This window comes from Urocampus carinirostris, chromosome 2 (genome assembly GCF_059441175.1).
Source record: "Urocampus carinirostris isolate Australia breed hairy pipefish chromosome 2, RoL_Ucar_1.0, whole genome shotgun sequence".
NCBI classification, from domain to species: Eukaryota; Metazoa; Chordata; class Actinopteri; order Syngnathiformes; family Syngnathidae; genus Urocampus; species Urocampus carinirostris.
The window spans coordinates 35,165,762-35,192,854 of NC_142350.1; the positions used below are offsets into that span (position 1 = coordinate 35,165,762).

Below are 27,093 nucleotides of genomic sequence, written 5' to 3' on the forward strand. Positions count from 1 at the left end.
GTCAACCTCACACCATAAAGCGACATCTAGTGGTCCAGTACAGTAATCAGTCGCTATAACGTGGTTTACTTTTTACAGTTCCATTACTTCATGGAATTGCATTACGCAATACACATTCCACATTATTATTGAATAAAAAGTCTCCCTGCTTATCATTATTTGACAATGCAGAAGTTATCTGTACATAGAAAAAAGGAAAATTTGTATTTTTATTTGTTGAAGAAAGATTGAGCCAGGAAAAATGGTTCATTCTTTGGTTTCAGCGTATAATAGAGTAAACGTATGATTTTTTTATTTTTTTTTTAAAGGTTTTTACTCCACTGGTTTTGCCTATAACAGGTCCTTTTGGCCAGCCAAAAACAAAGGATTATTGTAATTCCCACTACACATTTAAGAAAGTTTCAAATCAACTCATTACACTTTATGATCTCCAACTGCTATCACAGTTAAAAATGTGTTTGGATAAAATAAATAAAAAAACAATAATATTTTGGACAACAACACCCAAAGTCCTAATCAGGCCAATGCAAATCGAGAAATGTGTCATTTTGGCACCAGGCAACAAGATTTAGGATGAGGCTGGGAAAAGGACGTCCATCAGTGGGCCTACAGTTGTTCCTCTGGGCTCAGTGAGGCACCATCTGCACCAGGGCAGGAAAGGCTATGCCAGCAGACAAGCTAACATGTTTGTATGTTTAGGAACATATGTTACCCAGTCATGTACGAACAGAAGTTGGCACAGCTCTGGGAAAGGACTTACAGGGTAAATAAAGACCTAAAGAAGTCAATACTCTACCGTATTTTTTAGGCTATAGGTCACAATTAGATTTCATAGTTTGGCCGGGGGTGCTACTTTGCAGTGAAACTTCTATGTGAAATGATTAACACGTCATTTTATCATTGAGTTTGATTTTTTTTATTACCCATGGTGTATATCATTTCACGTTATTTTGACACAAAAACCACAAGAGGGAACTCTAGACCTGTGTTGACCATTTCAACCTTGCCCTGTTGGGTGTGGACATTTTCATACCGGAGGAAGGAAGCGGCTTATCGTCTCAAGTTGGAGGAGTTGTTTACCGGTAAAAGCGACACCGAGGATAATTATTTAATTGGATTAAGGATTTTAAAGTAAAGCTGATACTTTGGTAAGCATGTTATCCGAATAAATCCTAATATGTTATGTCGTAACTGAAATTAACAGGCACGTCAATCATGTAACGTTTGCATACCGTACTTATTCAGCCTGTTGTTCTTTTTTTTCTTGGTGTTTCTAAAATGTATTTCTCCCCAAAATGCAACATGTACTCTGACTTACAGATGTTTTTTTTCCTCCTTAATGATTTTTGGCTGGTGCGACTTATACTCCGAAGAGACTTATAGTCCGGAAAATAGGGTAATCAAATTAAAAGGTAAATAAACAAGGAAGATTAAACTAAATGCTTGAACCTTTTCTCTCAGAACTGTCTGTTTCAATATTTGCTTATAATTAAATTAGTTGCACGGAATTTAAAACTTTTTTAATCCCAGGCGCCACCTCTGGCTTGTGTCATCGTTGCAGCTTCTGTCCAACTCCTTCAAGATGCGCATTTCTAACACGCACTCCAAATAGCTCTTCTTTTCTCTTTTTGGGTTGGCGTTTGGACTGAACTTGAAACAGGCCTTTTTTAACTAAGTTTTTACATATTACGCAAACAAAAAACTGCAGTGACAAGCATAAAGTCACTCTTTGAACTCAGTTGGGCATTAATATCACATACTTAACAGAGAAAACTCAAATGACGCACCCTAACTTTAAGGACGGGGTGCTGAGAATAATACAGTAATCCCTCGGTTATCGCGGTTAATGGGGACCAAAACCACCCGCGAAAAGTGAAAATCCGTGAAGTAGCGACGCCCCTTCAAAAATGGTTATTTTTTTTCTTTTTAAATGCCTGTAATTGAGTGTAACATACGCATCTTAGCTGGAAAACAGGTGAGACAATAGCTTGAAGCTGTACCTGGTGCCTTGTCAAATTTAATCGCCATCTTAAAAACAAAGCATTATATTTTACAATTTTTTTAGGGTAAGTTTAGGGGTGTACAATGGCCATTTTGAGACAAGGAGTTTAAAACGCTAAAACCTTTGCAAATGTGTATTTTACGTTGGACAATTTTGTAGACATTTTGAAAGAGTTGTAAATAATTGACTTTTCTTTCCAGAAGTCAAATCAACGGTTGTGCAAACTTGAGCAAAATAATTGTGCTTGAGAATGAATCACGGATTGCCCGGATTGCTGGAGAGCAGTCCAAATGTTAAGGGGTTAAAAAAAAATGGAGTTAAAAAAATCCACCAAATGAATAGAGTGGGACCTCGCTACTTCGCGGTTTGACATTCGGCTTCAGAGCTGTGCAGTCTGTAATGGTTAAAAAAACAATTTTTTTTTTTTTTTAAAGGGGCGTCGCTAATTTGCAGATTTTCACTTTTTGCGGGAATATCCCTCGCCCGACGACCCTAGCACGGGGCGCCGTTCTCGTTTCCCGGCGCGCGGTTTCGGTGCGGCTTCCGCTTCACCGCCCCCCCTAACCCCACAGGTCCCCCTAGCTACCCCTTTCCCCCGCGGCCACCTGTCCGTCGGCCAGAGCCATCGAGGGCCGTGTAGCGCGCGCGTGGGGCGCTAACAGCGGCCTCCGCGCCAAGCACCCTCCCGCACAGCTTGTCGCGGTGTAGTGCGTATCGCGCCCGAAAGTATTCGCGCCGCGGGTTAGGGGCTCGCTCGCGGGAGCGACCCAACGGCACCCGCGGTGCGGCATAAGTAAAAACCCTGTCGTGAATTTGTCTCCGATCGTCCCGGGCGAACGTAAAATCGCCCAGCTGTACGACTCTTAGCGGTGGATCACTCGGCTCGTGCGTCGATGAAGAACGCAGCTAGCTGCGAGAACTAATGTGATTTGCAGCTGCGATTGGCTGGCAACCAGTTCAGGGTGTCCCCTGCCCACTGCCCAGAGATGGCTGGGATGGGCTCCAGCCCCCCCGCAACCCTAACAAGGATAAGCGGTGCAGATAATGAGATGAGATTTTTTTTACCGGGTCTAAAAAAATAATTAAAAAAAAAAAGAAAAAAAAAAAGGCTTTTTTTTTTTGAAGGTGCGCCGCTACTTCGCGGATTTTCACTTATCGCGGGTGGTTTTGGTCCCCATTAACCGCGATAACCGAGGTCTTACTGTACATGCATTATTAATTAATTAAATCCGTCATTAAAGGTGGTGTCCGTGACTTCAAAATATGCTACTTGCTGACGCCATCTTCTGGCCTGAAATCATCATTGCAGCCTCTGTCAAGCTGCTTGTCTGGCACTTCCGCATACGTGTCTATCTTACAAGGCGCTTGAATAAACTCTCTTTTTCCAGCTTATTTGGGGTTTGGGTTGGCATTTGGACTGTATTAGAAACAGTCCTTTTCCTACTTTCACCATTTTCATTTTAGAACAAAAGAAAACCGCGACCACGTGTGAAATTACTCCCCTCCCCCTACCCTCCGTCTCCTTTCCTCCAAAATAATGCGCTGCGTGCGTGGCCGAAACACAGATGATAATGTATGATAAAAGCAGATAGGCGCGGAGAGAGAAAAATATAAAGGCTCTTTAAACTCAGTTGGGTATTGTCAACACATAATACCCCACCTTTAAGTAATTAAATTGCCGACGATTATTTTTAAATACAAATTGTTAATTATTTCTGTATTTAGTTCATTATTTACTTATTTAATTACAACTTATCTATTGTATTCATTGTTTTATGATCCGGTGTTCATGACAAATGTATCTGTTGAACATTTTAATTGATTAATAAATTACACATTTCATTAATTCATTATTCAATTTTGTAATTTATTTAATTACATTTTGTTACTTTCAGGCCTTGTGGGGGGCGCAGGAGAAAGTCTGATCATGGCAGAGGGCGACAGTGAGACCAAGAATTCTTATTTGGCTTACACCTTCGCCCCCAACAATTTATCGGTGATAATATTAGCAAGCTAACAGCAAGTCAAGCCACCCAGTATATTTTTCTTGTTGCATAGATTTTTTTTACATAATGAAAGATTACCTATAGATCATTTTATCCAAAAGGAAAGCACATAGGCTTCATTATTAAGTTAAGGTTAGACAATCAAACTTCATTTTCTATACTGCCGTTTATATTTTGCTTTCCTGATCTGCCAATCAAATGATGAATATGATGTAGGTTCATTTATTAATAAATCGGACTAAGCCTCATCAGAGTAGAGCCTCACCACATGTCACTGCCAAGGATATTTATCATCTATATTTAATAAGCATGGTCTTAGAAGGGAATATTATGCACTGTACACGTAAATGTACATTTTTTAGGTGAAACACACGATGAGGTACCGAGCAGTGCGGTGGTGTTGTCAAAGTAGTTCTCATGGCAATCAGCCATATTCATCGATTGCGAGTGATGTGCAGTCAGGGGAGGCAGGTGAGGCATAGGAGAAATGTGTGCCTCATGTGAGGGGGCAATAGTGGGAACGCGACCAGTAATTTTGATTTGGTGCATTCCCTCTTGGCCAATCAATAGGAGAAGTAGTATTAGCAAGCTAAAAGGAAATTAAGTGCAGCCATCCGGACATTTTTGCCACGTCGCTTGCCTTTATCTCAAAAATGGTGGATTACATCTTGAAATTGAATTAGTTTTCCAATCTGGGCTCTAAATCAAGCAAGAGACAAGCAAGTTATCAGTGGATCGCGGTGTATTTCACACATAGGCCTTCAGTAAGGCTACGTATGAATCAATCTAACCTTCAATAACTATTGTATGGCTATAAAACATTGACTGTAGCTCCGGCTTCGACACATAGAAAACGCATGGATAATAACCTCATATAATTATTTAGGAATATAGCCACATTTTACTCACCAAAAATCATTTTTATTTGTGCATAAAACCCACCCTCACGTCTTTCCTCAAAATAATTTTAATTACTTTGTCGTACGGATTCTCTGTGCGTTTTGGTTCCATCAAGAAGTTCTATCGCCATCGAAGCACATCCTGAAATGCCAGTCCTGTCGTATTTCTGGCATATTTTTATACGGTTTAGGACTGAAAAACTCTGTTTGACAGAAAGAGTAGACAAAAAGACATTTTCCTTCCGTGAACGCCCCCAGCCAGTCATGGTTTGCGAAACCGCTAATGTCGAAGGCCATGGCTACACCAACAGCACTTATTCTATGCCTCAGGAGGGCCTGCAGAGCTGATTGAGAAGGCCTCTGGGTGAATTTTTGACACAGGCAACAGGTAATGGATGAAATGTGATAGGTTGAATGCCTAAATACTGTAAGCACACATCTGGAAGCTGCTCAACCAGGGTAAAAGCATATAAAGGAAGCTGACAATTCAGAATTATTAACAGGTATGCATGGACGAAATGCCATTAACATTACTTAACTCGGATATTTTTGGGGCCTTGCAGGCCTCCTGATGACCCACCGTTGCAAGTTATATGTGTAGATGCTTTTATTTAAAAGGAGCGGCCCATTAACTTAATTTATAAGTATGAGTACGAGAAAAACTTTGTGCCTAAGTTTACCATTGTTATTCATGATTCATTCGTATAATTTCTTTATCTTTGCAAAGTGCACACTAACTGTTTTTATCTTTGAGTATTTTGCCTTTAGGGAAGCTTATTTTGAAATTCAACCATCAAAAAAATTTAATTTATGTTATCAATATTTAAGGTGCGGGAGCGGGGGTGGATTAAATATGTAGTATAATAACTACCAGATATTAACACTGCAGAGGGATGGAAATTGCTGTGTGACATTGCCCTGTCCTGTAGGAGAGAGACCACCATATATTTTAATCAAGGATAGGAAATATAAATATTCCATAATGAAGCTTCTCCTTGGTGTTACTGACCTCAACTTGAATAAGGCTTTATATTTAGAACTCATTGATTACAATGGCTTAATATTTCAAAGTTTTGTGTTTCTAGCGTGACCGCGGATACGTTAAAATATAAATAATTAAAAACAATAATTTGCAGAACCTACATTTAATATACACAGTCCGAAAAATCAATTTTTAAAGTTCAAGTGTTGTTAATTACTACAGTTTTGATGGCGTAGTCGAAGAAATTAACCATCTTGAAGCCCCTACATGTGTGTGTGTGTGTGAGAGAGAGCGAGCGAGAGAGCACGGAACACATGCAAAACCTCTATAAATAAAAACACAGAATTGCAGTTTACTAATTTAATTGCCATAATACAATAACACAACAAAAATGGAGGGCTTCTCCTTTCAGAGAAAGGAAGCGATGTAGAAAGGGACTGGCTAGCTGCACGTTAGCATTGGGTATCCCTGATGAAACGCAAACGAGTTGTAGCTAGTCATCCATTTTATGGTTAATGGATCTGGCGTTGATGAGACACACGCACCACAAGGGTGGCTTGTTACGTAGCCGTAGCAGTAGGCTGGACCGGTTGCCCCTCTATTGCTTTTGCTCACGCCGCAGCCTCATTCCCTTCCCGGACCCGATAATAAACCACAGAGCACCAGACGGTATACACCAGCCTATCACAGTCACGCCTACCCTACACACACACATAGCCTTCTGCTACCTGCCTCCGTGATAGCATTTGCAGTGTGTTGTCTGCTGCAGAACATAATTTATGATGAAAATCCACAAACTATCAAAATTGTGAAAAGTAAACCGTTATACAGAGAGTGATTACTACATTCAGCATTGTTACTTTTATGCAAAATTAAGTCTTGACTATTGAGAAAGCGAGTATGATTGCATCAGGTAAAGGTCTTGACAATAAAGAAGTAGAGATATGTGACAACGTTTTTTTCCCCATTGAGGAAAGAAACCATTTAAATGTTTCTATTTCAACTCTACCCCTACAGCGGGGAGCCAAGTGAATTCATTGTGCGAATGATCAGCTTTCTTTGCTTTGGGGGCGCGAGTACATAAAGAAAAGTGACCTCGGATTTTGAAAAGAGAACCTGCACAGGTCTGGAGGGCAGTTTCTGTATAAGATGAAAAGTGTGGGTGCGAGCGTGTGGTTGTCAGTCTGATTTGCAATAAGATTTTTGTATTCCCCTTGTTTTAAGTTTAAAATTCAAGGTGGGACTTTTACTTGTGCCACAGCTTCTACAAAAAAAGAAGAAAAAAAAAGAAAATCTGGATCAGCACAAAGCCCAACACGCTCTAAATGAAGTTTCTCATTTATCCACAAGAGAGCAGCAGCACTCATCCGACTCCAGGAACACTCGTGAATAGTTTATATATTTTACACACAAACACTCCTATAAAATGAGGCAAGTTAATTCCCGTTTGCAAAACTTTAAACGAGCTGTACTGACGAATTTGGAAAGTTACTCTCCCAGCTTAAAGTCATCCACAGGTACGTGCATTTCTTAGACGTGCTAGAATAAACCCTTGGTTTTGTTTCATCCTTTTCGGGGTTTGAGTTAGCATCTCGAAACTACTAGAAGCAGACCTTTTCTTACCTTGTTGTGTCACCCTGTCCCGAGTGACATGGCCGCTATCTTGTGTCCCGTTTCATCATGATTTAGGTTGGCCATGGTCAACTTTTTTGTGTGTGTGTTATTTGCTACTTTTTCCCTTTTTTTTTTCTCTTCTTTGTTTTTGTGTATGTGTTTGTCTTGCTGTCGGTCACCCCCCCCCCCCCCCCCCCCTAGGGATAAGACCAGGGTAGATAGATAGAAATAGTTCCTGATTTGTCTACCTGACAACAAACAGTTCAAAGATAAAAAGTGCCCGCCACAATTTTCCTATCTTTCTTCACACAGCAAACTCTGTACAGTTCATTAAGAATGTGCTACAATACTCACAGACAGGTGATTAGAGCAAAAAACTACATAGAATGTGTTTGTGAGGAATTGGCATTTCAAAAAATGGTCAAAAGCTCCCAAAAATGGATTAAGCTAATAATCTTTCGTTTGAAAAAAAATGGAAATAAATCAGGCAAGGCTACATGGTTTTTAAACCCAAGTTTGGTCAGCTCTGATTGTGATCACTGAGCATGGTCCCCAAAAGTTTTTTGGTCCCCAAAAGTGGGATCGACGGACCCGCAGGAGGTGAAAAACGTCTTTCCAGTCCGTGACACGGTGTCTGAGATAGAGGAATAAAACATTTTTCTGTAGAAAATAACAAAAAGGGTCTTTTTCTTTTGTTTCGCTATGTCTCACATCCGACCTATCCTATTTTGAGTCCAGCCCCAGCCCCAGCCCTACAATGCCAGTAGCTTAGCTGAGAGAGAATGAAAGTAAAAGACGCGTGGCGCAAGAGGCAGGAGTGGACTTGACTCAGATTGTGGTTTGCGCTGCACTTATCACTTTGAAGTGTTAACTCTAACGTGATTGAAGAGGTGAAGTAGAAGAAAAAATTGGTCATTGCACAAAACTCGCCAAATGAAATTAACGACTACCGTATTTTACGCACTATAAGGTGCACCGGGTTATAGGGCGCACCCCGAAAAAATTGTTTTTGGTCCTATATTTGACATACATAAGACGCACCGGATTATAAGGCGCTACAATGGGAACGTCGACAAAACAGTCAGATAGTTCAGTCCAACTTATTACCCCCTTAACATTCCCAAAGCTTGCAAAGAAGCAAATAGGTGTCGTAGACACATGCGGATGCGGTGTCCGTACGATGTCACTCAAATGCATCGTTCCAAATATCATTCGGAAGGTTAAAGTCTTGGGATTCAAGAAATGCCAACCATTCCTTAGTTTCTATTTTCTTTTTCGCTCGCAACTTTACTGTGCATATGACAATAAACACTTGGAATTGAGTTTAATTTAAAAAAAGACCCATCACAGAAACATCTAGATCACTCTGAAACAAGATACTGGGAAAATATATAGCCGGAGTAGCTCACCGAAGTTGTTGTGTTCAATAATAATGTGCAACCATGGTCCTCTTATATCCGTGAATACAGAAAGGTAAAACATGTTTCCTCTATGCCGTTGACAACCACACTTGCTATTCACATTCATCTTTTTCGGCCAATTGCAGGCTTTGTTTTGCCGCTTTAGCCTATGCCAGCCTGTAAATGATAAAAAGGATCCGCCCCCTTTACCTCCGAATAACTTTAGCCAATAGTGATCGATTCAACTGATGATTGACACATCTTTTTCAGCCAATTGCAGGCTTTGTTTTGCCGCTTTAGCCTATGCCAGCCTGTAAATGATAAAAAGGATCCGTCCCCTTTACCTCCGAATAACTTTAGCCAATAGTGATCGATTCAACTGATGATTGACACATCTGTTTCGGCCAATTGCAGGCTTTGTTTTGCCGCTTTAGCCTATACCAGCCTGTAAATGATAAAAAGGATCCGCCCCTTTACCTCTGAATAACTTTAGCCAATAGTGATCGATTCAAATGATGATTGACACATTGGTTAGCCAATGAAACGCTGGTAAATAAATCCCAGCATACACCGCGGACTACTTGGCGTTCGGGGGAAAATCTAGTCGGCGGCTGCTGCATTAGTTGCAAGACTTTGCGACTTAATATTGATCCATAAATAAGGCGCACTGCATTATAAGGCGCATGGTCAGCTTTTGAAAAAAATAAAGGCTTTTAGGTGCGCCTTATAGTGCGGAAAATACGGTACGTACATGTGTGAAGCGGGGTTTTCAACTCAATTAGATGTGAAGACAAAGAAACAAAAGCGTCTGGAAGCTAATCATGATATGAGAATTGCTTTTTCCAGTATTGAACCATGTTTTGATTTATTGTGCAAAAATGAACTGCAAGCTCAAAAGCAAACTTTAGGCTACAATCATGACTTTATGCCAGTAGATGGCGGCAGAGTAACACATGATATACATGCATCTCTTAGACGCGCTTGGATAAACTCTTCTGTTTTCATCATTTTGGGGGGTTTGTTCCGCCCCGGACAAGCATGATAAAAGATAAAAGCAGACAGGCGCAATGAAAAATAAGCACAAGGGCTTTTCAAACTCCGTTGGGCATGGTGAACACATACTTTTAAGACAAAATATTTGACTTTTAAGTTTTTAAGAACACCTCAAACTACCCACCCCACCTTTAAAGTTTGCAGAACTTCCAAAAATAGTGAAAAACAATTCCATATAATCTGTCGCACAGCCACAATTTAGATTATTTTCGGTTCTTTTTTCTTTCAATTTCCCTGATGAAAATATCTAAAAATGAATGTGATGCTCCTATAAGGCTAGACTAGTTTCAAGATTAAATAATTAAAAATGATTTGTCAATTGATTATTCATTCAAATAAACGATTGAACCCTGAATTTGCTACATTATTGTTTATATGTACGAAATGTACTAAATAAATAAATATTTTACTTGAAATAGTAGCGGTAAACTCTCAAACTGGCAAGTAGCACCCATCCTAGAGCGTAGTCCACCTTTTACTAAATGTTTGCTGAAATGGCTCCCGAAAAAGGATTAAAAGGAAAGAAAATCTCTTGCCGGAAGGTGTTACTTTCATCCTCGCCCTACCTGTGTCAGTAGCAGGTCAAGCATGTGTTTCTTGTGTGACCAATTGGCCCTCAGCTACAGTTTGCACCTTGCAAAGGCAGACTCCATTAAACCATTTCCAGCTCATGAGCCGATTTTAATCATCCCAGTTTTGCCCTGGGACCCGCTCTCATTAAAATGCGGCATCATGTCACCGGAATTGGGCTACAGGTTGGATAAACTGCCATGTCAGGCCAGAACCAGACAGGCTCCTTTTTGTTATGTCTGGCAAGTTCACAGAGAGTTCACAGAACCTTCTTATTTTGGACGTAATATAGTATGGTCTGCACAGACGGTCACATCAATAATGCAAAGGGAAAAGCCAGAAAGCACCCTTGCCATAAAGGTTACCTCAGCCGTGTGCATTAAATCTCGTAGCTTATGGATGCAGTTTCCATTGTTTCATTGAATCATCACTCGTGAGTTGAGAAATACTGGGTTCAGCAACAACAAATCTTAAAAGTCTTATATTTATAAATACGAATACACATCTATACAGTGGGGCGAATCAGAATTTCGTCAACCACTACTTGTGCAAGTTTTCACACTTGAAAATATTAGAGGCCTGTCATTGTCAAAATGGGTAAACCTCCACCATGAAAGAATATTTTGGGGGAAAAAACAGAACATCATCATTTGATTTTTAAAGAATTTAAAATGAAAAATACATACTAGGTAAATACATGAGTTCATCTCCATACTTTGTTATGTACCCTTTGTTGGAACCAACAGACGTTTTATGTAACTCTTCAAAAGCTTTTTAGACAATGTTGCTGCGATTTTGGCCCATTCCTTCATGCAGAACACCTATAGAGTGTATGAATAACCTTTATTTCATTTTGACAATATCTGTGTATTATTTGCCCTCATGTAGGTTTTAGATCAGGGGATGGTGTCATGATAGTCTGTGGTTTGCAATAATCTGTGGTCTGTGCAGCCCTTTGAGACTCTATGATTAAGGGCCATACAAATAAACATGACTTGACTTAATTGGTGTTTTGATGTGTCTGCCATAATCTTCTTAAACAATCTAAAAAATCCAGTTACATTCAATCTTAATGAAGATAGGTTGTAAAGATGTGACTCCCTTACTTCAACTGGAAAATCCCATTTCGGTTCAGTTTAATTCTTCAGTTAAATTTGATTTTTGTCAATCCAAGCCGTTTTCCGATAAAAACAGTGTTAAGCCATTTTGGGGATGCTTGTGTTAGGGAGAGCTTGGTCCTGTTCACAAGTCCAGAATGTTTTGTTTATTTCATTTTTTCCTTTTGTAATAGGGATTCTGAACAGGACTGCTCTCTTCAACACTTATTTCTTTGTCCAAATACTCAATCGGAATCCCGGGAGTTGAATTTAACATGCGGCGGGACATTGTGATTAAGGGCTATACAAATTAAAATGACTTGACTCATTACATTTTCCTTCCTTCTGAAAAAAAAAAAAAAAAGGATTTTCAAATAATATACGGTACGGAGGTTCAAGGTTCAAGTCAAACTACCGCAGCCTACCCGCATGGAGTTTGCATGTTCTCCCTGTGCCTGCACTGGTTTCCTCCGGTCACTCCGGTTTCCTCCCATATTCCCCAAAAAATACATGTCAGGTTATTTGGGATGTCTGTCTCTGTGATTGGCTGGAAACCAGTTCAGGGTGAACCCTGCCCACTGCCCGGAGATGGCTGGGATGGGCTCCAGTACCCCCGCGACCCTACTGAGGATAGGCAGTGTAAATAATGGACGGATGGATATATTTGTATCAAAATGCTTCACTCTGCCAGAACATGGAATAAGTCTCCTGTAATAGCAACAATCAATTCAGGATGTGACAGGCTTATTTTGCAATCCCGTTATTTTGGTAAAATCTGTGTATTCTTTTTGGCATTAAGCATCTTAAGGAAATCCCGGACCAAAATGTGTAGTGTTCCCTTTTTGTGCGGTCGTTTTTCATGAAAGTGAGTTGGGTTACTTAGACTACAGCTATTTTTTTCCAATAGCAGAAGCATCTGGGGTTAGTCTCTCATCAAAGTGGAGTCATTGTCAAGGGCATCTTTTATACCGAATGATGAAACGGAATTGGAAAATGAAACACATGCGCCCCTGGGATTTATTTGGTAGTACAGTATTACAAAACTGCCCATCCGTTAATTTTCAATAACACTAATCCTGTCTGGGTTCACATAAAAACTGGAGTCTATTTCATCGAACATGGGAGACTATGAAAGTGTAATGCACCCTGGCTGGTCCGGTCACCAATCAATCAAAGTTATTTTTTTTCCTTTCCTACTGAAGACAGTTCAATATTTTATTTGGTATGTGATCAAATCAATTTTCTCTGCTGAGCTAGTTAGGCTATCTGTAACTTCTCTTCTAATTAATCGGTGAGGATTTATTTTCCACATATGCATGGACAAGCCAAACAGAAAGCTTTTTCTCACAGTGCATAACATAATTCACAATTTCAAACAGGAAAAAAAAAAACTTGTATTCCCTTATTTCTGGACTATGAGTCTCTCTATAAGTCATACTGCCCCAAAAATGCATAGTTAATAAAAAAAAAATATATATAAGTCACATTTTGGGGGTAAATGTATTCAATAAAAACAAACACAATTGGTGAGGAGCTGGTGCTTCTCTCTCTCTCTCTCTCATTTATATTTTGTGTTTGTAGTCAGGCATCCTATATTTGATTTTAAATGTTTTTATTTTTAAAAAAAGCCGACAGTTAATTTGTGTATATTATAGTTCAGTTGTTGTTGCACTGAAAATTACATTTTTCAACTTACATGTTGTGTGTAGTGTCTTTAGGTATTCTCTGTTGCTTGATATTAAAGTTGTTTACGTCACTTGTTTTCGGATTATATGACCATTCAAGATTGCAACTACCAGAGCGATTACGAAGACGCGCTCATGTTTACCTATGTGACGGAAAGTAGAGCAAATGAGGTCTGCGTTGCGTAAAATGTGAGCCTTGTGTAAAGACGACAGCCCCAGGACAACCATACTACAATACTACAAAATACAAGACAGGCGTGGTAAGTTGTCATCTTGCGTTTTTGTCATTGGTAGTTGGCACTCCATTAGACCAAATTGCTTTTGTTTGTCATCGCTCCTCAAGGATTAAAGGAAACTCCAGTGACCTGATATTGACGCTCGAGATACAAGGGAGTTGTAGTGTTTTTGATAGATAACACGTACTGCTGTGCAGTTCAGTTGTATATACGGGGCACTTGATTTTTGAGTGAAAAGGTAGAAATATCTAGAGTACAAGGTAAATAAATATAGAACCAAGTACGGTCAAACCTACTGTTTTGCCACGGTAATGGATTATATAAATAATGTTAGTAAAATATGAACTAGTTTCTCTCACAACACGTCAAATGTTTCCAAACGTCACTGCGGTGTTTTTCTGGGGAAAAAAAGCAGTTTGCCCTTTCCGTCCGTGCTGCCACAAAAAATATTAAGCCATAGTGTTTTAAATGTAGCGAAGCAGTAGCGGCATGTATATCTGAGTTTATGGTATTCAGTCGAGTTTGCAGGCCTGGATTAAGAACCCAAACAGACCATTTGTGGCCCGCAAACTATATTATGTTCATCTTATGCACTGACAATTGCAAAAGGCAAATGAAACCACACAAGGACAGAGTGTGTTGAGCACAGGCTGGCACTCGTCTTTACCCGTCTCGCGCCTCCTTTTGAGCGACACAAAGCGGTTCCATTTATGCGTCACGTGGGCTACGCGACAGACAAGGCGGCATTATCCACAACTGGCTGCGGATCAGGTTCTATATCTGAGTGGAGGGCACGGTGCTCCTGAGCGAGTTCAGGTTAAGGGCGACATGCCCTGTCGAGTCTCACACAGTCACTTCAGGAGGTGAGAAGCTGCTAATTGGTCAAGGGGGAACTTGCATATGTTTATGTACACAAATAAGGAACAGCTCTGCTAAAAGAAAAATAAAGAAGAAAGCCACAGTGGAAAATAAAGCATAAGGGCTCTTTGAACTCATTTTTGGCGTTGTTAACAGACTTAATAGAGAAAATATTTAACTTTCAAATTTTGCTGCCTCAAGAACAGGACAACCGGCTGTGGTTGACGGAAATATACATTTAGATAGATAGATCGATAGATCGATAGATAGATAGATAGATACTTTATTCATCCCCGAAGGGAAATTCACTTTTCTGTTTACCAGAAGATCCTGAAGGAAAACTATGAGGCCACTGGTTCATGACCTTAAATTCTAGGGATTTTTGGAACATGCAGCAGGAAAACGACCCAAAACAGACCAGCAAGTACACCCCTGAATACTTCAAAAAAATCCTGAAGATTCTGTAATGGCCGAGTTAATGTCCCGATTGCCATCCAATTGAGATGCTGTTGTGTGACCTTAAGGGGGCAGTTCATGCAAGAAACCCCTCTCCAATGTGGCAGATTTTAAACAATTTTGCAAAGAAGAGTGGGCCAGAATCTTTCCACTGTGTTGTGCATTACCAATTATCACAGCAAAGCTGGCCCAACTGGCTATTAGTTTCAGGGGGCAACTACTTTTTCACGCGATATGTTTTGATTTTTTTTTCCTTTGTGTCTTAATAAATGTTATCAAAATGTCTATACTGCAGTTTGTATTTTTTTGTGTTGTCTCTGTATTATATTAAATATGGTTTGATGACCTGAAACCTTAGTGATACATGAGCAAAGTGAATTATATACAGTGTGCGATTACATTCACAACAAATACAAAGACGGAATGGTTTAATTGTATTACATTCCCAACAAATGCAAGACGGAGTGGTTTTGGTCATATGTTAGCCATTACATTCCCGAAAAGTGATATAAAAGTGAGATAAAACGAGGTAAAAGTGGTTATAGTAGCTAGGGGATGCATTTCTCGGCATAACACCACCGCCACTTCGGTTGCTTTCTCTGAGGACATTAAAAACGTGCCCTATCACCGAGGTCGCAGACAGCGGGACACCGTGCTTCCCCTCACGTGAGGAGGGGGACGACGGGGACGACGACGGGGACAAGGAGGACATCCATTTGTGGGAAGACACTAAGCTGTGATAGCACAGTTAGCTAAACTTAGCCCTGCTACCTCATCCCTGAAAATGCATATTCACTAAAGATCTAACTTGCAACTTCCAGCCACCCGGAATAAGAACCGAATCTGGAGGGCTAAATAGCTTAACATCCGTAAGCGGCATATCCACTGCGCCACTGACACGTTGCACGCCATTAATTCACTTGAATAAATCACAGGAAAAAAACTTTCGATACCTGTAGTTGAAGTCGTTATGTTGCAAAGTGAATGTGGCTCCCCGTGATGCTAGATGTCAAGTTGAGCGACATGACGCCGGCTTCTACTCAGGGATAAAACAGCTGTCTCACTGTACACCTTAGTCTTTAACGGATATTTGACGACATCTGCAGGCGTTTTAGGGTATTGCATGCTAAGAGTTTTTCATGTCTAGGTACTTATTTGTAAGGAACTTTTTACCAAAGGGATGTAACTCGGCTTTTTGACAGTGGCGGGCTGTCAGGCCTTCTCTGCTCGCCTGTAACCATCATCGTGTGATGTACATTACATTTTTGTTTACCTAAAAAATATTTACATTTAAAATTGCCAAATGCAGTTATGTAGAAATACATTAAAACAACTGCCAAAATATAGATTCGATGACATAATATGCAGTAGTCGCAGGGACAAGATTGCATATCCGGTTCCTATCCTGCACCTTCCTCGTTAGTATAGTGGACAGTATCTCCGCCTGTCACGCGGAAGACCGGGGTTCGATTCCCCGACGGGGAGTAATTTTTCTTCAATATTTCCTTAGTTTTTTTTAAACACTCAATTAAGGCAGGGGTATTTCATGATCGACGGCAATTCTTTATTTGGATGTACGTTGGTAAATTTTACAAAAAAAAAAATGTTCCTTTAATGTAATACCGTCGATGAAGCATTGAGATTTCAGCTTGACAAAAGCTTCAGGTAATCAACAATTGAAAATAAAATGTTTGCTCTCTCAAATTTAAAGATCCTTGTTTGGACTACAAAGCATCATCGCTATAAATATATGCATATGCAAAGAAAGAAAGGGAGAAAGAGACAGAGAAGAGAGAGAATGGGAGAAACAAAAGAGATAAAAAGAATAAAAGGTGAGAGAGGGGGAAGAGAGAGAAAGAAAGAAATCCCAAGAGAAATAGAAAGAGAAAAGAGGAGAGAAACAGAGAAGGGGAAACCAAAAAAGAAAACCAAGAGGGCAAAATAAGGTATATAGACACATAGAAAGAGACAGAGAAAGAAAGAAATACAAGAGCATTTGTGAGACGCAACTGGCTTTGGCAACACCATTGGACATATTTCGACCTGCAGCCCTTTTTCTCTTGCACTTGACCTGGCCACGATCTTAAACCAACATGCCGGCAAGGAAAAAAACTCAAACTCAGCGTGAGGAAAAAAGAAACCTTGAGAAGGGGCCTGCATTGGAAGCAATGAAATGAAGTTGAACAGACAATTTGGAATAATTACTGTCTTGATAATTTGCTGCTTTATCCAGGCACAGCGCAAAAAAAAACCCAACATCACTCATTAACAAATATTGATGGACATAAAATAATTAACATCATATGATTCAGTTATTTTACACCAAGAGCAGAGAAGGCCTTGGAGGCCTACAACTGACATCAATTGAACATGAAATGCGGTTTACTCGGGGGGGAAAGATTTTTATTTAAATATGCTCATCACACTATAATACACATTGCATCACCAAGTATCAGTTAGTAGCACATTAACACTGTACAAGAAAAAAAAGTGCACTACTCACAAAAAAATCTGTATGGCATCTATGTTTACAAGCACAACTAATGTTTACATATTTCATCCAAGTAGTTTAAGCAACAAAAGCCCACAATAATGTGCCAAGCTACTCCTGTGTATCATGTAGGTGGAGTGCTTTTTGTGAGTAATGAACACAACATGATAACACAGTTAAACCCCAACAAAGCAAAAACTTTAAAACGGGATACCGAACGTTACCCAATGTAATGTCACTAGCCAACCTTGAAACATAATAGTGTCCAAATAAGTTTATGCCTACCCTTTAGAAAAATATTCATTCTGGAAATATTTCTGGCACACACCATTCGGTAATAAAGGCCACGTTTGCATAGGTTCTGGCTGTTTGCCATGTCGTGAAACCCTTCAGTCCGTTCGCTTACAAAGTAACAAAAGCTTAAAAATTGTAAATGAATACAAACATTTGTAAGGTGAAAAAAGGCATATTTTGACATGCCTAAACCTGAGGCAAATACCACTTCATTTTTCAAAAAAAATAAATAAAAACAAAACGTGTCAAACACTAGCTTAATCAAGGCAGATTTTGGATACATATTCCTGTGTGAACAAAGAGATTAAAAAAAAAAAAAAAAAAAAAAAAAAAAAAAAAATCAAGCATGCTGCAGCCATCTCAAGAGTTCAAATCTTGGAATAGTTTGCGTCTATCAAAATATTCGAGATGTGATCAATTCAAGGCAGTGCCTTGCCAGTGAGATGGACCAGCAGACTATCACTCATTTCTGAATGGATGTACAACACGCCCATGTGTCTGCCCGTAGTGCTTGGCTTAAACTGGACGGGAAGCTTCAGGTAGTGTTGTGATCTAAAGGAAAATAAAGAGAATTAAGATTCATCCTGTGGGCAACATTCACCGATACAGAAAACTTCTGTTAGCCATAACTAATTTGAAAAATGTAACAATATGACTTACCTCAAGGAGTATTTGGAATGCTTGATGTAGAAGGGATCTAGAGGGTTTATAAACCTTAGCTGCGAGAACATTTCAGAAATAAGACAAATATCAAAAGTTCATTAAATCAAAAGCGTACTCATTATTGATAAAAGTTATAAAACCTTTATTGAAAACTATACCGAAACTAAAAATCCAAACAAGGCAGTCCTCACCTCATGATCATTGGGCGAGCTGTTGCGGAATTTGACCTTCAGAGTGCTGAACTCGCCAACACGGGTGTCAGGAAAGGTGTAATGGTCCTGAGGCATATGAATGCCCCTCTTTACAGCATCATCCAGGCTGATGATTAAATAAACATTTCACTACGACGGACATTCAATAGATCTTAAAGCACTGGCAATAGTCATATATTGGATAGACATCGACAAATGTTAATATAATAAGCATTTGATAGTAACTATCATACAGCTGTGCTTGGAAAAGATTTTTCCTGCCCATGACTAATGATGCATATAAGTGGTCAAAACCAGTTTATTAACGCTTTACCTGGCTTTGGCTGCTGACATTTCAGTTTTCTTTCTCGTCTTAATGATTGCCTCCGTTTTTACCAAGGAGCAATCGACATCCTGAGGTCCATCCACTGGGCCGGAGCTTATACCCTAGAAATGAAATGGTAAATAAATTCAATTATATGTATACAGTAAATCTTATTTACCATTTAATTTTAATTACATTAAATTTGCATAACACCGGCTGCAACAAGGATCAAACCTACATCACAGCGTGGAGTGAGTCAGATCCCAACTACAAGACCACTAAGGTTTAATACAGACACTTGAAAAGGCATTAGGTCTTATTCCATAATCACAATACCAATTCTTGATTTTATTGGGCAAGACTGCGAGAATATTGTCAGACATAAAACCAAGATGCAGTAACAGCCGACTCACAAAGTCTTTACGAAGCGCACACGTTTCAGAACTGCGTGGTGACTTAAGTCATTGTGGGACGTAATTTGGAAGTTCTGAACTAAATGAGAACAGAATTGTTGGAAGTAATTTGGTCATCCTGAAAGATATAAACGCATGGCTGCACATATTCAAAATGTTTGTCATTAACAATGCTTCGTTTGAGCTGATAAAAAGTGATAAAATTTTCTCTGCTCCAACATATGTGGTACAGTGACTAAAAATAGTGTGATAATGAGATAAGACCTACTGCCTTTTCATGTGTCGTCTGTGTCCCTAGCGGTCTAGTGGATAGGATTCGCCAATCTCCCCAGCAGCAATCAGTTCGAAACCCGTTGCATTCAATGTCATGCAGTTGTGAGCTACCATTCATGTCCCTAGCGCCTGGTGGTTAGGATTTGGTGCACTTACCGATGATATTCAGTTTGATACCAAATGCACAAATATGGTACAGCATTTCCAATTTTGTCCACGTATAAGGCATACTGGATCATAAGGACCACATTAAAATTTCTGGCCAATTCTGGGTTTTTGGGTGCACCGTTAGTATGGAAAATACGGTAATTAGTCAACAATTGTCAGTCTTTAGTGGCATCTACAAACATGTTACATCTGAATATGTGTGCCGGTCATTTACCAGTAGAAAAAATTACTAAGTAACATTTGTATTTTATCAAGTGCTAGTAATAATGTAAAAATAAATGCATAGGTGTGAGAACAAATTAATGTTTCATTCATTGAACTGGCATTGGGGTTGTCTTTAGAAAACAAGCACACTTCGAATCAGTCAACAAAGCTGAGCCATAGCACAGACTTGTAGTATGTATACATTCTCGTCAATGTGACTTAACAGTGTAATCAATCAACGCATGAAGAAAAACGTTACATATAGATCATTATTCACCGTTCCACACAGTTGAAAGCGGATTTTAGATTTCTGTGAGGGTTCGGACAAGGGGTGACATTCCAAATCCCAAAACTGAGCGTAGTCACCTCTGTCCCTTGGCAAGAAAGTTATAGGTACCTGCAAAAAGCACCATGAATGAGTGACAAATAATGAAACATTTTCATCCAAATTACAAGCCTGTCATTGATAGCATTTGTAAACATGACCAGCATAACCCTTTGTATGATGTAATATATCCAAGGAGGCCCTTATTTGAATAAAACAAGTAAAGACATTTTGAGGCAGTAAGTCACCTGCATTTTTTCATGGGCTCCCAAAGAGCCAGAAATTTTACAACACCTGAAAGCTGAGTATGTGGCCCGATAAACGTCACAACTGTTGTCAACTCCCTGTGAAATCAAAATAAGAGCACCAACCATTAGCTAAATCCACAGGGCTGGCAGTGTTTTATGTTTTGGTTTAAAAATAATTTGTCACCTTAACATAAGGAGGAGCAAACGACGATATGTACCACCTCACTTCCCTCTCTCCATTTTCCACATCCAACTGAGCCTCTAGAATTCACCAAGAGAAACAATCTTGGCCAGTTAAACCCAAACCCTTTACTTGCAGGATTGTACATAATTCATCATATTAATGTGAGGACAAGCTCATTACCGCACCTGATGTTTCTCCAGAAGGTGTGTCTGGAAAAATGATGTTATTGTTTCCAATCTGCACCAAAGCTTGAGCTAACTGCAGTGGTATTGAGTGTGACTTGGCGGTTATCCGAAGCGAAGGCAACACGGGGGTAGCAGCCTTTGGGGATAAAGCCGACAGAGTGGCATTGGCTGGGGAAGCAGAGGCATCTAGTGCCAGATCTTGGCGGATTTGGACCTTGATCAGCTGCAAAAAAAAAAAAAGTTAATCTTTTTCAAACTTCAGATGAGTTGAAGACCCGATTTCCCTTTCAATTCCTGTACCTTTTGATACCCGTCACACTGGACATATATCTTTCCGTTCCAAGGGAGCGTGTCAGATTTGCTGGCGAGCGAAGGGTTTGGACTGATCAAAATCTGCAGGTAGCACCTAAAATTGAAGCCGTGTTACTTTAATCGATCCACCTTATTCTTGGGGCATTCATAGAGACATTTTGATTACTGCAATTATGCTTTTTTTGTGATGGATTTTAAACAGTACTTAAGAAGAATGAATGTAGAGGTGTGCAAATCATAATAAAAATAGTTACGATTCAAATACAGTTAAACTTTTTACTCTTACTCTGGCTCGATGACTCCATGCTGAGGCGTAATTGTCAGGTAGTGAGCAGGCCAAGACAAATCAAAACTCAACTCTCTGGCCGTGTTGTTCTTAATCTGGACCTGGGTAGTGATTGCCACGGCATCTAAAATCGACAATGATGAAAATTTTAGATAAATGTATGCACTTAAAACACTTCTCACGGGGGATATAATGATAATAATGAAAGTACTTAAATAATACATATTATAAAAGACTTATTGCACTCTGGATTTGTATGATCAAAGGAAACGATTTGTAAATAATACATCTATAGCACATCAAGTGCTGTAGCTTTGTGTGTGGAGCGTAGGGAAAAGACCTGCCAAAGCTAAATTTTCCTGGCATTTTGTTTACGAATGTGACCTTTTCAAAAGTATATCAGGGTGGTTGAAATTCTACAGTGGAAGTCATGAGGTCCCTAGTTTGACACTCTAAACCAAGGGTTGGGAACATATGGCTCACGAGCCAGATATGGCTCTTTTCATAAGCATATCTGGCTCGGGCATTTTTTAAAAAATGACTACGGTCTTTCACCTCAATTTCCTTTTTCTGTTCATCTTCTGCTTTACAAACCACAGGCAGTATCCATCCAATTTTGCAAATTTGAATGTTAAGAAAACATTAACATAAGTGCAGTTGCAACTAAATTGGTTGGTTCATGTCACATCATGCGCTTTATCTGCATCTAGTAAAATTCACAGAGTTGTGTTACGCAGAAGCCATATTTAATGGATACGGTAGAAAAATATTGCTTGTATGAATGTTATCCAGGAGTTCCAACAACCCAATTGGCTAAACAGTCCTAGGAAGGAAAAAATAAATAAATTAAAAAAAATAAAAATAAAAATCAAACCGAATCAATACACTAGCCACCAGTGGGTGCCCAATCTCCACAAATTGAATTGGCTGCTGCTTTTAATATTGTGATATGATCAACTCTTACACTTGCTGATATGACTGCTTTGAAAGATTCTTAAACACCCAAATGGGCAAACAGTCACAATCATTTTACCCTGTTATAGCAGGGGCTGAAACAGTGACTCATGAGCCATATTTGTCTCATTGGCTCAAAGATTAAATAAAACTTGTGCAACATGTGCAATTACATATAGAGCCGATTGTCACACGTACAGCCAAGATGATATTGACTGCCAGGAGGTTTTGGGCCAGTAATTAATATATACACAGACATACTCATTTTATATATACCGTTAATTCCGGACTATAAGCCAAATGTTCAGCCCTGCGGCTTATTCAGTGAAGCGGCCAATTTATGTAATTGTTCTCACCAGCGGCACTCGAGTACAAAAGGTAAGATTTAGAACGGTGGAATTGTGCGCCGAGGTAGACTGCATCTGCATCCTCTTAGTTTACGTTCGAATTATGACAAAGGTTCGTTCCGATTATGAAGAAAACGCCCTTGATGGCGACAGTTATGAAGAGAAAGCTGGAGACGTTTTAACGTGAATTTCGCGATTGCGGTACGGCTTTTTTTTAACAGCTGCGCTTTATGCGTTGCGAGCGTGTTAGGAGTAGCGCGCTGGTACCTTTCACAGGCACGGTTTGGGATGAAAGTTATATTATTATTATTAAAGCTTTGAAAACTCTCGGTGTACCGTCTTTCTTTGTAAATATGTGTAACCATGTATAATGTGCATTTGCAACTGTATATTTTTGTAATGCATTTATTTTAGAGACTTTTTGTGATATGTTTTCGACGAGCGAATCAAAAAGAAGGGGCGGAGCAAACGCTGGCTGACGGGAAGTGGGGTAAAGCTGAGTTAAATCTCTTTGTTGTTGCGGCGGACAATAGTGGATATATATTTTTCCCACCCTTAACTTTGGAAATATACATTTTTTTCATTGGATTACTTTCAACGGGACCTGTACTTTAAAGGTTTGCATTAAATTCTAACTACCGGTATCATTTTCCGATCATGTTGCAGATTGTGTATTATATCTGCAGTTACAATCGCGGCACCTAAAATCAGGTTTGGGTTAAACTTGTGACTGTGTTTACATGTGGCGCATGCGGCTTATATACAGGTGCGGCTTTTGTAAGGACAAAACTAATAATGTCCGCAAAATGTGGTGCGTGCGGCTTATAATCAGGCGCGCTATATAGTCCGGATTTTAGGGTTATATATATATATATATATATATATATATATATATATATATATATATATATATATATATTACAATTTTAACTACAGTTGATAGTCAAGGTGTCACACCAACATGTGAGTTTTGGCTGTAAACCACTAAATAATTCTTAATATGGAAGCTCACTAAGCACTCATGTTCATTGTTTAGACACTCAATAATGAATAGAAACAAGAAGCTCTAGCAAACACCCAAATTTGATTGGGTGAGAGGTAGGAATGGGCGGAGCTATACACAGGTCACACGCACTCCTCGCCCAGCGCCATCTGCACTGAAGGTAAATACGTTGGTGCCCTCTTTTGCAGTACTTTGTGACATTTTTCAAAAATAATAATCCCACCCTGTTTTGAGACCATTATTTAGGACAATATGACAGTGTCGAAATGAGCTTCAACGCTCGTAACTGCAGGAGGGAGACCAATTTTAAGTGGTATATTTATATTGATATGGAACACAGGCTCTGGCATTATTATTATTTCATAGATTTTATAATCAAACATCACACACGGGCATAAAATGTGCTGAAAAATTAGCTTTGGCATCTTTGCCTGGGGCGGTGGTAGCTCAGGAGGTACTAAGAGGTCGCAGGTACGATTCCCAGCTCCTCCGTGTTATATGTCGAAGTGTCCTTGGGGAAAACACTGTATCCGTAATGCCCACGCTGCTATCGGTTAGTGTAAAAGGGAAAGTGTAAAGCGCTTTGGGAGGTATTCATTGACTTGAAAAGCACTATATAAAATGCAGAACATTTGACATTTAGGAAATTTGACTTTTGTCTGGAGAGTGGGTTTGGTGGTTTTGTTTTAAAATGTATGGCGTGGTTTTCTCAAAAACAAAACACTTTTGCTTTTATGGCTTTTTGGGCCAAAAAGGTTACAGACTGCTATATAGGTACGTTTTGTAATATGGACATCACTTACTCAAAGTGGGAGCTGCAAGGAGAATTTGTTCTGGATGGACAGTCCATGACTCTGAATCTCTTGTTGCAGCTTCTGGCATCTTTGGCAAGAGGAAAATAACTACATACCGTATTTTCCGCACTATAGGGCGCACCCGGTTATAGGGCGCACCCCCCAAAAAAAGTTTTTGGTCCTATATCTTCCATAGATAAGGCGCACCGGATTATAAGGCGCTACAATGGGAACGTCGAAAAAAACAGTCAGATGATTCAGTCAAACTGATTACCCCCTTAACATTCCCAAAGCTTGCAAAGAAGCAAATACGTGTCGTAGACACGTGCGGATGCGGTGTCCGTACGATGTCACTTAAATGCGTCATTTCAAATATCATTTGGAAGGTTAAAGTCTTGGAATTCAAGAAATGGCAACCATTCTTTAGTTTCCATTTTCTTTTTCGCTCTCAACTTTACTGTGCATATGACAATAAACACTTGGAATTGAGTTTAATTCACTCAGCTCATCACAGCAACATCAAGATCGTTCTAAAACAAGATACCGGGAAAATATAAAGCCGCATAACTCACCTAAGTTCTCACGTTCAATAATGATACGCAATCATGGTCTTCTTACAACCGTGAGTGTAGTAAATCCAGGAGAGTAAAATATCTACAGATACAGACTAATGAAACATGTTTCTTTATGGCGTTGTTTAGGGAGCTTGCTATTCAGTCATCTTTTTCGGCCAATTGCAGGGTTTGTTTTGGCCCTCTAGCTTATCCAAGGCTCCGAATAACTTCAGCCAATAGCGATCGATTTAACGGATGATTGACACATCTTTTTCGGCCAATTGCAGGGTTTGTTTCGGCCCTCTAGCCAATCCGAGGCTCCGAATAACTTTAGCCAATAGCGATCGATTCAAATGATGATTGACACATTGGTTAGCCAATGAAACGCCGGTATATAAATCCCAGCATACACCGCGGAATACTCCACGTTCGAGGGAAAATCGAGTCGGCGGCTGTTGCGTAAGTTGCGAGACCTTGCGAATTTAATATTGAGCCATATATAAGGCGCACTGAATTACAAGGCGCATGGTCAGCTTTTGAAAAAAAATAAGACTTTTAGGTGGGCCTTATAGTGCGGAAAATACGGTAAGTCTAATTCCATTGATAAAACAAAGGCGTGGCGGTTTTGTGATACCTTTACGGAGGACCCGGTAACTGTAATTGCGGGTCCTTGAGGACCTTTCACTGGGAGCACATCATAAGACACATCAGCCACTTCACTACAAATGAAGAAAAACATAACAAAGAGAATCTCAAAGTTATACAATGTTAAACACAAGTTAATGAGTATTAATTATTTCAAACAATTACAAAAGTAAGGACTGTAAAACCGCCACAATTACAAAATATTATCATAATTGACCGAAGTTTTGGAACGCTTTAGATTTCCATAGACTTAACATTGTAAGAAGACATTACCTGTCTGGCAAGTTTTTTCGAGCAGGGGTCAGGATCGAACTCTCAGGCTGCTCACACTCCTTGTTGTACATGCTTCCGAGTAAAGACACCGCCACTTTGCTAATGTGTCCGTAAAAGATGTAAGCCTCATTTGGGCGCTCAGGCAGGTCAAAAGCTAGGAGACAAGGCATGCATATCAACAGTTTGACAGAGGCCAACACAAACAACAAAACATATATTTCATTTGAAGTTTTTACTTCAGTGGTGTTAGAGGGAAAATATTTCAGTGATGTGCTTCTCTGTTCGAATCCCTGAAGCGTGTGTTGAGTATTTTAAATTGATGGGTTTTATGAACTGTGAGTTGAGGTGTGTGTTAATGGCATAAACTGTGACGTTTGAAGCCCCGCTTCTTGTTGCATGTAATTTACTTACGCTCTGTAATGATCTCCTCTCCCAGGAAATTTTCATTGAATTCAATGTTTTTCAGCAAACTGTTTTCAGCAAGAACTCTCTGTCCAGCCTCTGGTTTGCTTTGAAGCAGTCTGAAAAGGAATCCAAAAATGTCTCAAATTACACAGAAGTTTCAGAAATAATTAAGTTAAGAAAATATAAATAAGTTAACTCGCTTTTGAAAGATCAGAGTAAAATAACCTTCGGTACTGTTGCCTAGACACCTCATCTCCACAAAACAGTACAATAGTAGCCAGCAGTGGTGTCTCTGCCTGACATAGGGTTTCTTCTCTTTGAGTAGACTTCATGAGCACTGTGATCACCTGAGAAAGAAAGGTCACCTAACTAATTATCCCCACATAAGAATTTAAGCCGTCTGCTCCTACCTCCTGTGTTCTTTCCTTCACTACAAACTGTGAGGGGGAAATGCTGATGACAAAAGGGTCCATAATTGACCGATTTGTTACATCAGAGAAGGCCATCGTTTTAATGAAAGCTGCCCTGGAACCAGTATTTCTCACACACAAGCACACCTTGCTAACACGGCTTAGAGCAATGTCAGACATTGTCATCACATAGCCATCTGCCTGCTTCTTCGTTTCCTCCAGAATTATGTTGCTGGTACCGCCATAGCCCGAGAGAGGAATCTGAGTCGAGACAGGAGGGCAGAAGGT

General features: G+C 39.7%; 2 protein-coding genes, 1 non-coding gene and 1 pseudogene across 8 annotated transcripts in view; 2 read left to right on the forward strand and 2 right to left on the reverse strand.

Annotated features, from left to right (window-relative positions):
• The window catches only part of LOC148371736 (low-density lipoprotein receptor class A domain-containing protein 4-like), a 270,745-nt gene extending 254,818 nt beyond the window's left edge, over positions 1 to 15,927 (reverse strand). For all 3 annotated transcript variants that reach the window (XM_088326299.1, XM_088326298.1, XM_088326300.1), the window contains exon 1: positions 15,812 to 15,927. The gene's annotated coding sequence lies outside the window, so the exon portion shown is untranslated. The remainder of the gene's footprint in view (positions 1 to 15,811) is intronic.
• Positions 2,861 to 3,006, forward strand: LOC148371740 (5.8S ribosomal RNA; annotated as a pseudogene).
• Positions 15,928 to 16,271: 344 nt separating the features above from the next.
• trnad-guc (transfer RNA aspartic acid (anticodon GUC)) lies at positions 16,272 to 16,343 on the forward strand. Its single transcript has one exon. It is a non-coding gene; the product is annotated as a tRNA-Asp (tRNA).
• Positions 16,344 to 17,239: 896 nt separating this feature from the next.
• Positions 17,240 to 27,093, reverse strand: part of cep192 (centrosomal protein 192) — a 33,027-nt gene continuing 23,173 nt past the window's right edge. For all 4 annotated transcript variants that reach the window (XM_088326304.1, XM_088326302.1, XM_088326303.1 and 1 more), the window contains 16 exons: positions 26,806 to 27,066; positions 26,621 to 26,742; positions 26,402 to 26,511; positions 25,991 to 26,144; positions 25,707 to 25,791; positions 24,528 to 24,606; positions 21,421 to 21,544; positions 21,123 to 21,228; positions 20,823 to 21,045; positions 20,638 to 20,714; positions 20,454 to 20,549; positions 20,158 to 20,277; positions 18,832 to 18,944; positions 18,498 to 18,624; positions 18,304 to 18,362; positions 17,240 to 18,195 (listed from right to left, as the gene is read on the reverse strand). In XM_088326304.1, coding sequence (XP_088182430.1) covers positions 18,063 to 18,195; positions 18,304 to 18,362; positions 18,498 to 18,624; positions 18,832 to 18,944; positions 20,158 to 20,277; positions 20,454 to 20,549; positions 20,638 to 20,714; positions 20,823 to 21,045; positions 21,123 to 21,228; positions 21,421 to 21,544; positions 24,528 to 24,606; positions 25,707 to 25,791; positions 25,991 to 26,144; positions 26,402 to 26,511; positions 26,621 to 26,742; positions 26,806 to 27,066 — 1,989 coding nt within the window. In that variant the 3' untranslated portion in view covers positions 17,240 to 18,062. The remainder of the gene's footprint in view (positions 18,196 to 18,303; positions 18,363 to 18,497; positions 18,625 to 18,831; positions 18,945 to 20,157; positions 20,278 to 20,453; positions 20,550 to 20,637; positions 20,715 to 20,822; positions 21,046 to 21,122; positions 21,229 to 21,420; positions 21,545 to 24,527; positions 24,607 to 25,706; positions 25,792 to 25,990; positions 26,145 to 26,401; positions 26,512 to 26,620; positions 26,743 to 26,805; positions 27,067 to 27,093) is intronic.